We start from the raw sequence: 13887 nt of genomic DNA, 5'->3' as shown, positions 1-13887 counted from the left end.
ATCAATGGATGACCCACATTTCACTCTCACAAAGTGCCTAGGAGCACGTGCTAGAGCTGGCTCTTGCATGAGAGCCCACTTCTCTTCTCTCTCCTCCTCTCTCTCCTCCAACTAAGCATGAATATATTATTTTAACCCTTATAGCCAGCTGACTAGGACTTATTATACTTGCTCTTAGATGGTGGTGGCCTGGGGAATTGATAGATGCAGTCCGGCGGTGATGGCAACATCATGGCAGGGCCTGGCATCAGCTCCGCGTGGTTGCTGACTGATGGAGGCGCTCTTCCTTGATCGCCATACTCCCGTTTACTAGCTCGTTCCAGGAAGAAAACGCCCTAACAAAGATGAAGATGAACTTATGAACAGGTAACACATTTTTTTTTTTTGAGAAAGAACAGGTAACACATTCGTGTAGTACTAGAAAGAAACATCTACTCTCAAAACATAGATGAACCGAGGCATAGCCCGGTGGCATCCCCGCCCGCCCAAGTTCGATTCTCAGTATTTGCGATTTGATGTTGTGCACATAATTATTTCTAGTAAAAACACGTCACTTTGGGTTTCTTCCCCTTAAAGCCAAATTATTTTTCCTTTTCTTTTACTCTCGAAACATAGCACATGTATAGATGTAGTAGTACATATGTTCTGGTATTAACAAAAAAAAAAATCGTTGGTGTGGCATGAAAACCCAGTTAAAATTGGAGAAGGGGCAATTTTTCGGTTAATAGAATTTGAGGGTGAAAACTGAACCAAAACAGAGATGAGGATTGACAACTGAACTTTTAAGACAAATTTAAGGGGTAATATGAACTTCTCTCAAAAAAAAAATGCTGTTGGTCAAAGAAAAGTCCCATCCCGACTGCCCGAACGGTTGACTTTAGCGCGCCTACCGTTTCTCCAGAGATCCACTCTACTCCGTGCCCAGTAGCTACGCCATGGCGGAGATGATCGCGATATCCCTCTCGGCAAAGGTCGCCGCGGCGCTATCCCACAGCGCGGCCGTCGACACCTCCGCTCTCGTCGCCATCCGCTCGGGAATCGCCGCCGCGGCGCGGGACCTGGAGCTCCTCCGCGCGTTCCTCCGGTTCGCCGACTCCCGCCGCGGCGCCGACCCGCTCGCCTCTGCGTGGGTGGACCAGGTGCGAGACGTCGGCTTCGAGCTGGAGGACGTCGCCGACGAGTACGCCTTCCTCTCCGGCGGCGGCTTCGTCCGCGCCTGCGCCAACTTGGGCGCGTGGTTCGCTCTGTCCGGACGGCTGAGGAAGGCGCGGGCGAGGCTCCGCGGCCTGTCGGACGCCAAGGAGCGGTACGGCATCCGCTCTTCAGCCGAGGCTTGCTCTCCCGACGGCGCCGCCGTGGCCGTCGCTAGCCGGAAGTTGGCAGAAGCAGCGCACTTCCTTGAGGAGGAGGAAATCGTCGGCTTTGGGGCGCACAGAAGGTTACTGATGAAATGGCTTACGGATGACGCCGACTCCCGGCAGACGCTGGTCGCTGTCTGCGGGATGGGTGGCGTTGGCAAGACCACTCTGGTCACAAACGTGTACAAGGAAGTCGCCGCAAGACGCCACTTTGACTGCGCTGCGTGGGTGGCTGTCTCCAAGAACTTCACCACAGAGGACCTCCTTAGGAAAATTTCCAAAGAACTGCATCGGGACATCGGTGCCGGCATGCCGCGGGACATTGACGAGATGGACTACCGGTCGCTGGTGAAGGCTTTGCATGGGCATCTTGCCAAGAAGAGGTGCTTGTTGTTGCTGGATGATGTCTGGGATGCCAATGCGTGGTATGAAATCCGCAATGCGTTTGTTGATGATGGAACCGGGAGCCGGATAATCATCACGACGCGCAGTCAAGATGTTGCCTCGCTGGCAGCATCCACCAGGATCATCATGTTGGAGCCGCTCCACGAGCAGGAAGCATGGTCCTTGTTTTGTAACACCACATTCAGGGAAGATGCCACCCGGGAGTGCCGCGTCATTTGGAGGGTTGGGCTTTGAAGATGCTTAGCAGATGTTGTGGCCTACCATTGGCCATTGTATCAATTGGTAATCTTCTTGCTTTAAAGAAAACCGAATTTGCTTGGAAGAATGTTCACGACAGACCTTCAATGGAATGAAAGCGAGTGATTCCGGAATTAAGCAAGTGTCGAGCATACTGAATCTAAGTATCGATGATACTGCCATATCACCCGAAAAGATGTTTCCTCCATTGTGGCATATACCACGAGGATTTCCCGATCAAAAGGAAAATTCTCATCGAGGTTGTGGATTGCGAAGGCTATATCGAGGAAAAGGGCCAGAGCACAATGGAGGAGATTGCGGATGATTACCCGAACCAGCTAGTGCAACGTAACCCGTTGCGGGTCATGTTAAAGAATGAGTTTGGACGAGCGAAGCGGCTCTGCATTCATGACCTTATCGGGGATTTGATTCTGGAAAGGTCAACAAAGGAAGGGTTCATCGTATTCTCAAGGTGTCCGCCACCATTGGAGTCAAGGAAAAAGATCCGTCATCTTATACTTGACCTAGGTACGAAAGTGATCATCTACCGGTTCCAAAGATGACATTGATTCGCTCCTTAAATGCATTTATGTCAGATATGGATTCTTCACTCTTGTCTAGATTTAGGTTATTAACCATATTAAACTTATGGTTCGTTCGGATAGATAAACCGCCTAGCTCACTCGTCCAATCTTCCGAATCTGCGGTATCTTGGCATCCGTTCCACCCTTATTGAAGAGCTTCCACTGGATTTGGGAAAATTACATCACTTGCAAACTTTAGACGCCAAGTGGTCCATGGTCCGGAGATTACCGCCTAGCATAACAAAGCTCAAGAGCCTGCGCCACCCGATATTGTATAGACGTCAATCCGCAGATTTTAGGTATCCGACCCCCGGCAGGGCAGTTGTATTTCCACGGGGGCTACAAAATCTAACCTGCCTACTGGACCCTTAAATACATTGAAGCTGATGAGAAGATAGTCAAATCCTTAGGGAGCTTGAAACTTATGAAGAGCTTAGAGCTATTTGGTATGCATGAGAGCATTCTTGTTCATTTGGCCTCATCTATCTCCAAAATGAGCGGCCTTCGCGCTTGGGGATTGTTAGTCGAGATGCTAATGTTACAATGGACCTGGAGCCCTTTTATCCACCACCACTAAAGCTACGAAACTTTCATTGACAGGGATGTTAGCAAGAGGCAAGTTGCCTTCATGGTTTGGCTGCCTTGACAACCTCATGCGGTTGCGTTTGTGTTCATCTGAGATCAACGGAGATTCAATTAGATTGCTTTCATCGCTCCCCAGGCTGTTACATCTCAGTCTGGTCAATGCATGCAACACAAAGAGCTTGATCTTTCCAGAAGGTTGTTTTCCTGTTCTCAAAAAACTTAGCCTACATGAGTTGTGTAACCTTTCTCAGTTGGAGTTTCGAAAGGGAAGTCTTTTACATTTAAATGTATTATCCCTTGGATGTTGCGATGAGCTCACTGAGGTACCCCAAGGCATTGAGAACCTTATACGGCTTGACAAGATGGAACTTTTTGAAATGGAAAGTGGGATAATAGAAAAGATGCAAGATGAGGAAGCTTCAGGTGGGGATCATGAAGATTCTCGGCGGACTATAGCTGTGAAGAACACCCGCTGGCATTATGGACAATTGCTGCATGACACAATTTACATCAAATTCACTGTTCAAACATAGGGCATTAAAAGATGGATGTAGCATTTTGTGAAGTCTATTGGATCGAGGTCTTCATGGGAAAGTATTTAAATCATTCTTTCAGGTGTTATCTGGTAGCTGCACAGATTAATACTGGTGAAATTACTCGCCGTATGTTGGGGGGGGGGGGGAATGTATTCACTGGATCACGGTCTCAATGCTGTGTAATTGTAGATAGTTTTTTGTAGTAATTTTATTGTTTGCTTATCAGTTGATTTACCATATGTTCTTCAAAAAGATGCCCGTTGAGGCTGTGCTGTTTTCCAGTTTTCATACAGAATGGAACAAGTGTTTGGTACAAGCCTTCCACAAATATGTATTTGTCAGAAGACTGCTACAAGTAGCCCAAATGCACAATGGATCAACGCATGTTTGAATTTTTTTTATTAATTTTTCAATGTTGTGAAGGCCTCAATTTGAGCATCTGACCGCTGGAATTAATCTTTTTTGGACAGCCATGAAATGGCCTACAATTGATCCCATAATTATTGACAAATCTTCTGTAATAACCAGCCATACCAAGAGAACTCCTCAACTGAGTGATAGTCTTAGGTGTTGGCCATTCTTTGATGGCAACTATTTTCTTGGGGTCTAAGATGCTTCTTTACATATAACTGAAGACGAAGCTAACTGGATTCTTGCTATCACATGAGATTCTGGGTATAAATTAGTTGTGAGTAGGAGTGCAAATCATGTGTTATGAGCTAGCTGGTGGATTTTTACGTGCGTTTCTCCAGCCAAATGCTGGTTGCACTTGATGATTCCAAGAAATAAATAGCTTCTTGATGTTGGCTAAGTGATTCAGTCTCCGCCTTGGTATTGCCATCAATCTCACTGGAGTAGTACACGAAGAATCAGCATGTAAATTACAATAGATTGATTTGGTGTTACATGATGTTAATTGGGTAAACATTCCGTGGCCATACAAACATTGCGCTAGACCAGGGTTCCAAATTTGTGCTAACAGGACCAAAGTTTGGTGCCAATCCCGTCTCTCTTAACAACATCAGGACATTGGCAGCGAAGGATGGCAGCATTTTGCATGGACGTGGCAGCACACAAGAACACAATATACTAATGCCTAACAATTATGTGGCAATGAAGCTAACAAAAAAGAAGAGTTACAAAGTGACCTTGTCACCAGACAATTCCTATGTGCGTATACAACAATACTCGTCAGAAAAGAATCAATACAATCAACATTGAACTATACTTGGATAACAAGCAGCCTGGAGAAGTACAACTGAACAAGAATAACTCGACCCTTGGGGAGAAGAAACCTGAAGGCATTGTTTATTAGGTCGAGGAAAGGCACAAAACGTCGGCTCCACCCTTTGCGGTGTACAACTGTTAAACTGCGGCAGGGAACCAAAATGATCAGAGAATTCAGAGATCTTTGGGAAGTTTTGGTGTCACATGTATAGAGTGAAGATCAACGACCGCTTCTGGTAGCAGGTGTTGGTCCAGCTCATCCACATCACTATCCCCAGTAATGGATGAAGATATTGAATCCATATCATCATCTAGTACAAAATCAAGAACAGCCAAATATTAGCATTTATGGCAAAGAAAAGGAAGAATGTCAGTAACTAGTACCTAGAAATTACAGGAGTTCACAAGAAAAAACTAGCAAATATAACAAGGGACACAAATGTCAGTACTCCACGATAGTATGAAGTGACTTAGAGGGAAATAGTACTGATTCAGTAGAAACCAAGAATCTTTAATATTGTTCTCTGCACTATGTAAGTTTCCCCAACAAGAGTAACACCATGGATAATTCTTTTTTCACAATGAATCTGTAGAAGAAAACCAACCTAATAGCCCAGGTTTTTTTTTTAAAACAGAAAATAGGAAGGCAGAAAACAAAATGTATTAGCACTACACAACCATATTTATTGGGTGACCAGAATGTTCTGTTATTATTTGTTAGTAAGAAATTTCGGAGGTATGCATCATTCAAAACATACAACGAACAATAGCACTAAAATGTATATTAACATCTTGAAGTATACAGGTCATTTAGAATGTGAATTACTACACAACAAGCTGTAGCTAATAACTGCATACAATTTAACTCAAAATAGTAGCAGGCAACTATCTGAGCAAATTAAGTAAAATGTAGGCAGGAGACACAATCTCACCAGAGTATGCAGGACAAGTTGCTCCGTGACTAATAGTAGAGACTTGAATGCTTTTTGGTAGAAGACGGTTGAGAAAGGAACCTAATAATTTAACAAAATACAATCAGTTGTTCTGAGCAAGCCAGGGAGATAAAAAAGACGTAAAGCTAGTGATACTGACCCACTCTTGCTAGCCGGTTTACCCATCCTGGGGCTGATTTTTTGGTAATGTTCTTACAGACCTCATCTGTAAAATGGTTGCAGTTCTTTGAAATCAAATGATATGTATTGCCACTGTACTTGCCCGCGAGAGTTTCGATGAACGAGCGAAAGTCTGCCCTAGACATCGCAGTTGTGCCCATCCATATCGACCTTCTGTAGACATAGCCAGGGCAGCATTTTGGTTCCACTTCAAAAACCCCACTTGTTGGGAGATCATGTGCTCCAAACCCATATTCGAAACCATGAACTGTTCATTTCCATTAACAATAAAACAATGAGTTCAAGCTCATAACTCAGTACAAGCAACAAAAACTGATACAGATAAAAGCGTAAATTTATTTCTAATTTAGAAAGCTACTAAAACGTATCCTCATATCCATGCTTTTTCAAAATGCCGTATTTCCGTATCCGAATCGGCCCGATCAGTAACATGTAGATTGCTTTCAATGAACAGAACTAGTCATAAAGGCTAGAGAAAGGCTATAACTCTACCATTTGGTTATTTCAGCTCAATACCCACCTACTACTTTTAGCTTGTCACATACAGGAAATGTGCCAAACTGCCAATACCATGTCAATCAATACTTCTTCTGATAATGCTGGCACGAAAACCTCACTCACAATTCTGTCCAGGGGTATGCCACCAACCCTTGCCAATAGATGCACACATGCATCATCATAATTCACTATTGTTCTTTCATTATTGGTTTTCCCCTACACCCCGCACAACTGGAAATAGCTTTTCCCTGGCAGCATTTATCGTCTACAATTCTACATAACATCTGGCATGTTTCCAAGCAAGGTAATCAAAGCAGCTATCCGCACATCATCCATGTACAGTACGAAGTTACGAACCAAATCAAGTTCCAGCAAGTACATGGAGAGGAAGGACAGAGGATCAAAACCTTCGATCCCGGAGTGGAAGACGCCAAGGCCGAGCCAGTAGAGGTAGTTGTTCACGGGCGTCAAGTCGTAGACGTTGAGGACCACCGGCGAGCCCCCGCCGCCGCCGTTCTGGGCCTCCATGCCTGCCCGCCACCGCCGCCGCTGCCGGTGATGCCCACGGGCGCTGCAGATCTCCTCACCGGCGCAGCATTCGCGTCCGGATTAGTGCTTGGGGAAGAGGGGTTTTATTCCGTTTCGATTTGATTTTGCTTTTGTTTGGGAAGAGGGGAAGGGAAAGATTAGTTTGATGCTTAATCCTGATGGTTTTGCTACGCGTTGCTCTTGCTGTTGCGTTCTTTAGAGTGGCTGACATGTAGGACAGCCAAACAGTGGGTCAGTCTGTCAGTGATGCTATAGGGTTGTTTCGTAGGTGGAGAAATCTTTAGTCTAGTTTGGTGACGGTGAGAGCTGTCTGATTGTTTTTAGTGGGGAGTCACAACTCGCGGCCCACAAAGGCGCGCGCACGGCAGGGGCGGGATACGGTGGGCCCCGGTGGTAAGTGAGACGGTGAGTTTGACTTTTAGAGTGAGAAAGAAAGAAGAAAGCTGTCTGCTCCTCGTCCGACAACGGTGCCCGCGAGCCGACTCCACAAAGCATCGGTGAATTTCCTCTTGATGCACAGACAGCTGCAATTTGCACATAGTGGTTCGACACGAACATGCTTACATGCAGCTGCAAATTTTTGAAAAATGCATTGTTGAAATTATTCTCACTCGCGGCACTGAAGAAGGGAAAAAGGTTTGTGTATTGCTCCTCATGGCTAGTTGAATACTGTATCAGCTTTTACAGTGTCGAACTAGGCCAAAAGCCCAAAACTAGGAAGATTTTGTTCCTTCCTCGAATCAAAGCATTTTTGGATACTTGGCAACACAAGCAACACAAGAAATTACCGTAAAAAACTGCTAAGTAGAAAAATAAGATTTACTAGTTGAACAATGCAAAAAAAATGTTGGAAATCCTAGACTTCTTAATGACAATATGGGAAAAGAAGAAGTTGAGGAAGATTCGTGATTTTGTTTTAGAAAATGTGATTTTTCTTGAAACTTCAGGTTTTATTCCAAAAGAATATGTATCGTACAATTTTATTTTGAAAGGGATACGGTAGGGGAAGCCCCTACAGTGATTTTGTTTTTTTAATAATAAGAACCTAAATTCACGTCCCTAGGGACCCGAACCTGGGTGGTTGGGCTGTATATCCACTTCCCTAACCAAGTGAGCTAGGCTCACTTCCATAACCAATATGTATCGTACATATTGCTATCCTACTTTGAATAAACTTCTGGTTTTCTAATCTCTCGAATTTAGAAGTAAAATGGATGGATCGCTTAAAATAACCACTTTTCTAATATTTTTATATATGATATTTCTCTATATAAACATTTTATGTTTTTTTACATTTGATGTTCATGTGCGTAAGGATGGAACCGTGACCACTACCTAGGTCGGGTTGCATGTTTATGTAGGTGTAGAAAAAACCCAACACGAGGTATATACAAGTTTTATACATATGGGTAGAATACTACACTATACTAGCGCATATATGGATATTACATAGCTTAACAACCCTCCTTAATCTAAACATCGAGAGAGGTTGAGATTACGCTTAAACTCATCGGGATCCTTAACACCTAAGGTTTTTGTGAAACCATCTGCAAGATGATCTTTGGTAGAAATAAACCTTATATCAAGAAGTTTCTCTGCAACTCGTTCTCTGGCAAAGTGATAGTCAATTTCTAATGCTTTATCTGTGCATGAAAGATGGGATTTGCGAGATAAATATGTGGCACCAAGATTGTCACACCAAAGACATGGACGATGTCGAAGAGATACTCCTAATTCTCGAACTAAGGCTTCAATCCAAATCAATTCAGTGGTGGCATTGGCCAACACCTTACCCTCTGCTTCTGTACTGGAATGGGACATTGGCTTGTTTTCTAGCTCTCCATGAGATTAGATTTGGACCAAGAAACACAACAAAAACACCAGTGGAATGTCTATCATCAAGGCGGCATGGCCAATCTACATACTGAAAAGGTAGTGAGGAGAATAGAAGAAAATCTCCGAAAAGTTAAACCAACTTTGATTGTACCTTTAATATACCGTAGTATACATTTAATTGATGTCCAATGAGTGATGGTAGGTGCATGAAGATACTAACAAACTTTATTCACTAAGAAGGATAAAGCAGGTCATGTTAGTGTCAAATACTATAATGCACCAACAATACTTAGTAGTTTGTATGGGAGTGCCGTTTTGGCACCCGGGAGCATATGCTCCCGGTTTTTAAACATTGTTTTAAATGTACTTTTAAAATGTTGAAAAATTTGAACATAAAATTTAGTGGATACATCTTGAAATTTTACACGTTCAGTAAAGTGGTTTCACGGAAAACCGACATTTTAAGTGTCATCTGTAAAAAGACAAATTTTTGTGTAAAAAAGGTTGTGTACGAGACGTTTGATTTGTCTTTTATACAAGTCAAAAAAAATGTCGATTTTTCGCAAGACTTGATGTGCGCACGTAAAATGTTGATACGTAAGTGAGAAATTTTTTTTTTGATTTTTTTTGAACATTTGAGAATGTTTTCCAGTGGCAGGAGCATATGCTCCCATGTGCCGAATTGAATTTCCGGTACTATCCTCAGGGCCAAGAGCAACTCCGTGGTTGATACTGGAGTGGGGCAAGTTGTACAATGTATCATGTCAACCTTTTGGAGAAAATCTGTAGCATATTTTTCCTGTGTCAAGATGAGTTCACTAGAATATTTCTTGACCTCAATACCAACAAAAAGTGCAAGTCACCAAGATCCTTGAGTGCAAAGTGCACACTCAAATTATGTAGCAAGGCTGAGGTGGCCGAATCAGAGGAGCTAGCTACAATAATGCCATCAACATATATCAGAATAAACATTATGATACCTGAATTGTTGAAGAGAAACAATGATGCATTAGCCTTGAAAGGTATGAAGCCAAGTTCTTGCAATTTCGAGCTTAGTCGAGAATACCAAGCATGGTGAGGGGGCTGCTTTAAACCATGAAGAGACTAGTCCAATTTGCAAATATGATGCACAGTAGACTTCTTCCTCCAGAACGCCATGATGAAACGCGTTCTTGACTTCTAGCTATCTTAGGCTCTACCCTTGAGACATAGAAATAGCAAGAACAAGTCGAACAGTAGTTGATTGTTTAGTTGGAAAAAGCGCTAGGCGTAAGCGAGGCGATTGGTATTCGCCTAGTGCCTAGGAAATTCTTAAGCGTCCTAGGCGTGGCCTAGGTGGGCATACATTTTTTTACCATCAAGTATGTATATATGTTATTATATGTGAAAATACATTAATTTAGAGCATGTAAATGAGTAAACTGCCAACAACTACAATTATAATATGACTGACTCATAAGGAAAATATGACATGATTTATTATTGGAGATGGCAATTTGTTGTTTGCCCTGTCTAGACTTCCCCTTATGCCCTAGGCGAGGCGTTTGCCTATCGCCTAGTGCCTAAGCGTGCTTAAACGTTGCATGTGCGTCGCCTTTTCAAATAGTGAGTTTTTCATATTTACCATCCAAATCATTTTGTATAGTAATGATTTTGCGGCCAATTTTTCATTTCAATAAGTTGTTGCAAGTTAAGGAAAACTTGATACACATCACATCTCTTTCTAAGCAAATAAATTCAGGTAAACTTGATATAGTCATAAAAAAAGCTTACATAGTACCAGTGTTTTCCAACAGATCGAGGCTCGGGCAGGACCCCGTACATCAGAAAATACATGTTCCAAAGGAACAGTCGATACACTAGTAGAAGTGGGATATGGCAGCTGATGGCTATTTGCTTGTTGTCATGGATCACACACATATGCATTTATTTTTGTGGAGTGCGAGTATTCTTCCTAATAACTTATTGAACAATGAAGGATGATGGATGCCCTAGATGACGATGCCAAGTGGATGAAGATGGCTTGATGGTGATAAAAGCATGATTGTGAGGCCCGGCATCAGTGGACACTAGGGCATATAAGCCGCCATGACAGGGACCTCTAAACATGATTTGCTTGGTTGCCTAGTCCTTGATGAAAAAGAAGAAAGAGTGATATTCAACAAAAGCATTATTGTCTGAGCAATTTTATGAGCTGATAAAAGTTTTTTGGTGGCACTGGGAACATGCAATATATTGCGTAATTGTAAAGAACTATGAGGATATGCAACCAATATACTCTATTGTCATACATGTACCACTGGCATTATGGACTTGATCATGTTGCATGTAGTTGTCCCGAGTGTGCAGCTTGTTTAGTTCTCCAATAATGTGATCAGTGGCCCCAATATCCATGTACCAGTTAGTGTCGACCCCATACGATCATCACTCATGGCGTGAGTCATCCCCATCATCATCACGATCAGCATGGCGCAACCAACACTCACTGGCAGGGGTGACATCATACTTCTTGTAGATTCGGCAGGTCGTGTCAACAAAGTGAATATGATTTTTTTTTCCACGACCACGACACCCTTGGGTGCACCATGATCATCACGGCGGTAACGCCCACCGACATCACGCTCGCGAGGACGACCACCAGCATCACGATGATAGTGCCCCCCATCGCGCCGCTGGTAATCATCACGCTTGTAATGTTCGCCACCGCGTCCATCTTGGCGATAGTGACCACCATCACGGTAGCCACCTCCATCACGACGCGGAGGCTCACGGTCATCACGGCAATACTCTCCCTCGCCATCACGAGCATCAACATTTGTTGAAGACTGCAGAACTGTGGTAGTCTGCTCGGTTTTAGATAAGGTGGATTGTCTATAATCATATGCTTGAAGTTTAGAACACATATCCGTTAAGGTGGTAGTGGGAATATCGTTGATTGATGCAACAAAAGATGTATACTCGCCATGAAGACCTGCTAGGATGTACCCCTTCAATTCATCATCATCTACTCTCTTCCCAGCAACAACAAGCTCGATACAAATCCCTTCATCTTGGCGATGAATTGGGTCGTTGTCATCTCAAGTTTTTTTTTGTGTTAGCTAGTGCGCCCCTTAGCATGTTGACACGGGAACACGACTGCGAGGAGAATAATTCCTCAATAGTGGACCAAACCTCATGGGCATGCTTGAGTCCAACAACTTGGGAAAGGAGATCAGAATCCAAGGATTGAACAAGATAGCTCACCATAGATTGATCTCGTCCAAGCCAGACGACATAGGCTTGACTAGCTAGGAACTTGTATTCGTCTTGTCATTCTCTACCTCCATAGTTTTGGTGGGGGCGAGATCGGAGCCGTCTAGCAGCCCCGTAACCTACGCGCCATGAAGTGCCGGAAGCACGTGGGTCTTCCAGAATAGGTGATTTTTGCGGGGTAGTTTCTCCGTCGGGGGAGCGCCAAGGGCAGCTGCCAGGTGCGTCACATCAGTTGACGAAAAAGCCATCAAATCTTGGGTGTTCGTCGTGGGTTTCTTGGGTTGTAGGTGTTTTTGGGAGGGAGGGAGTCACGGCAGATCGATCACAGACGGAGGGTTGTTTTGGGGTCATTGATTTTGGTGTCTAGAGTTCTTGAGGTCCTACGTGCAGTGATCACCACCGAGGAGGTTTTTCCGATCGAGGAGCAGCGATCCGATCTAGACATCGGGAGGCCAGCTCTGATACCATGTGTGTAAGGCTGGAACCGTGCCCTTTATCTGGGCCGGGTTGCATTAGAAAAACCCTACACGGGGTATACAAGATTTATACGTATGGGTAGAGTACTACTCTATACCAGCGTATATATGAATACTATAGTATTACATAGCTTAACAGTTCACACATTTTTAATAATGATTTTCTCAGATTTTTCTTGTGGTAGGTTGTCACGTCAACAATGTAACATCATTTAGTTCAGGTGCAAAAAGCATGAAGCCACTTGTTGGTCAACTACTCAACTGGCGGGTGAACAAGAACTCAATCTCATTTTTATCTCAGTCAGAGCTGCCGGCGGGAGCAAAACGAAGCGCCTGGGTATAGGAGAACAAGAGGCGCCAAAGAACCGCTTTGGCTTCTCCCCCTCGTCTCTGGTGATTCGTATGCTAGCATGAATGCGCCGCCACACACAATTGGTGTCGACTGCTCGTGTCACCGATGCACGTTGCGTGATCGAGTAAATGCAGCAGCGACGATCATCGTGTATAAGAACCTCACCACCCCCCACAGTACTCCCACACCATTCTGCCGCTCTCTAAACTTTCCATCTCCCGCTGCTGCACCCTGATCGTACTCCATGTCCAACTCGTCCTTGTCTTCCCTCGGAGGTTCCTGCGGGATGTCCGCATCTACCATCGTCGCCAAGGCCGCGTCCGGGTCGCATGTCCTCAAGATCGATGGCTACTCCCGCACCACAGGGTTCGGCGTCGGCAATTTCTTCACGTCGAGTTCGTTCCAAGTCGGAGGCCGTCGCTGGTGCCTGCGATACTACCCCGACGGTTGCGACTACAACTGCAACGGTTGGATATCCATCTTGCTCTGCATGCCTTGATCCCAGCGAGACCGGCAAAGTCAGAGCTCTGTACAAGATCAGCTTGCTCGATCAGCAAGGCTACCCAGTGGCGTCCGGCAGCAGGGAAAGCTCGAGATGCAGAACCTTCACGGGAAAGGGAGAGCCACGCGGTTTCTGCCAGTTCGTAACTAAGGCAGGATTGCGGGATAATCCCCGTTACCTTAAGGATGACACTTTCAGCGTGAAGTGTGATATCACCGTGGTGACGGGGATTGTCACGGAGGACGTTGTGGTTCCCGCGGCCCAACGTGGCATCAAAAAAGAGGCGGAGGAACCGGTCGTTTGAAGTCGATCGCCGACGTGACCGTCGTCTAGGCGCCTGCTAGCTGCTCGAGTGAT

The 13887-nt window shown here is 44.5% G+C and overlaps 1 protein-coding gene and 1 pseudogene across 1 annotated transcript; one reads left to right on the top strand and one right to left on the bottom strand.

The window, feature by feature from the left end:
* Window positions 1-935: 935 nt before the first annotated feature.
* On the top strand, window positions 936-3796 carry LOC124669342 (annotated as a pseudogene).
* Window positions 3797-4539: 743 nt separating this feature from the next.
* LOC124674309 (deSI-like protein At4g17486) lies at window positions 4540-7249 on the bottom strand. Its single transcript, XM_047210347.1, has 4 exons — window positions 6971-7249; window positions 6025-6312; window positions 5865-5945; window positions 4540-5243 (listed from the first exon to the last, which is right to left on the bottom strand). The coding sequence occupies exons 1-4, from the start codon at window positions 7089-7091 to the stop codon at window positions 5107-5109; spliced, it is 627 nt and encodes a 208-aa protein (XP_047066303.1). The 5' UTR covers window positions 7092-7249; the 3' UTR covers window positions 4540-5106.
* Between the last annotated feature and the right edge of the window lie 6638 nt (window positions 7250-13887).

Source organism: Lolium rigidum, chromosome 7, assembly GCF_022539505.1.
Source record: "Lolium rigidum isolate FL_2022 chromosome 7, APGP_CSIRO_Lrig_0.1, whole genome shotgun sequence".
In the NCBI taxonomy this organism is placed as follows: Eukaryota; Viridiplantae; Streptophyta; class Magnoliopsida; order Poales; family Poaceae; genus Lolium; species Lolium rigidum.
Note: the sequence above shows the minus strand (reverse complement) of the source record. Positions and strands in the feature narration are given on the sequence as shown.

Coding starts and splice junctions, on each gene's coding strand:
- LOC124674309 (XM_047210347.1), bottom strand. CDS start 7,091: ATGGAGGCCCAGAACGGCGGCGGCGGGGGCTCGCCGGTGGTCCTCAAC. Junction 6,313..6,970: donor CTTCCACTCCGGGATCGAAG/GTTTTGATCCTC, acceptor GGAAATGAACAG/TTCATGGTTTCGAATATGGG. Junction 5,244..5,864: donor AACTTGTCCTGCATACTCTG/GTGAGATTGTGT, acceptor ATTTTGTACTAG/ATGATGATATGGATTCAATA.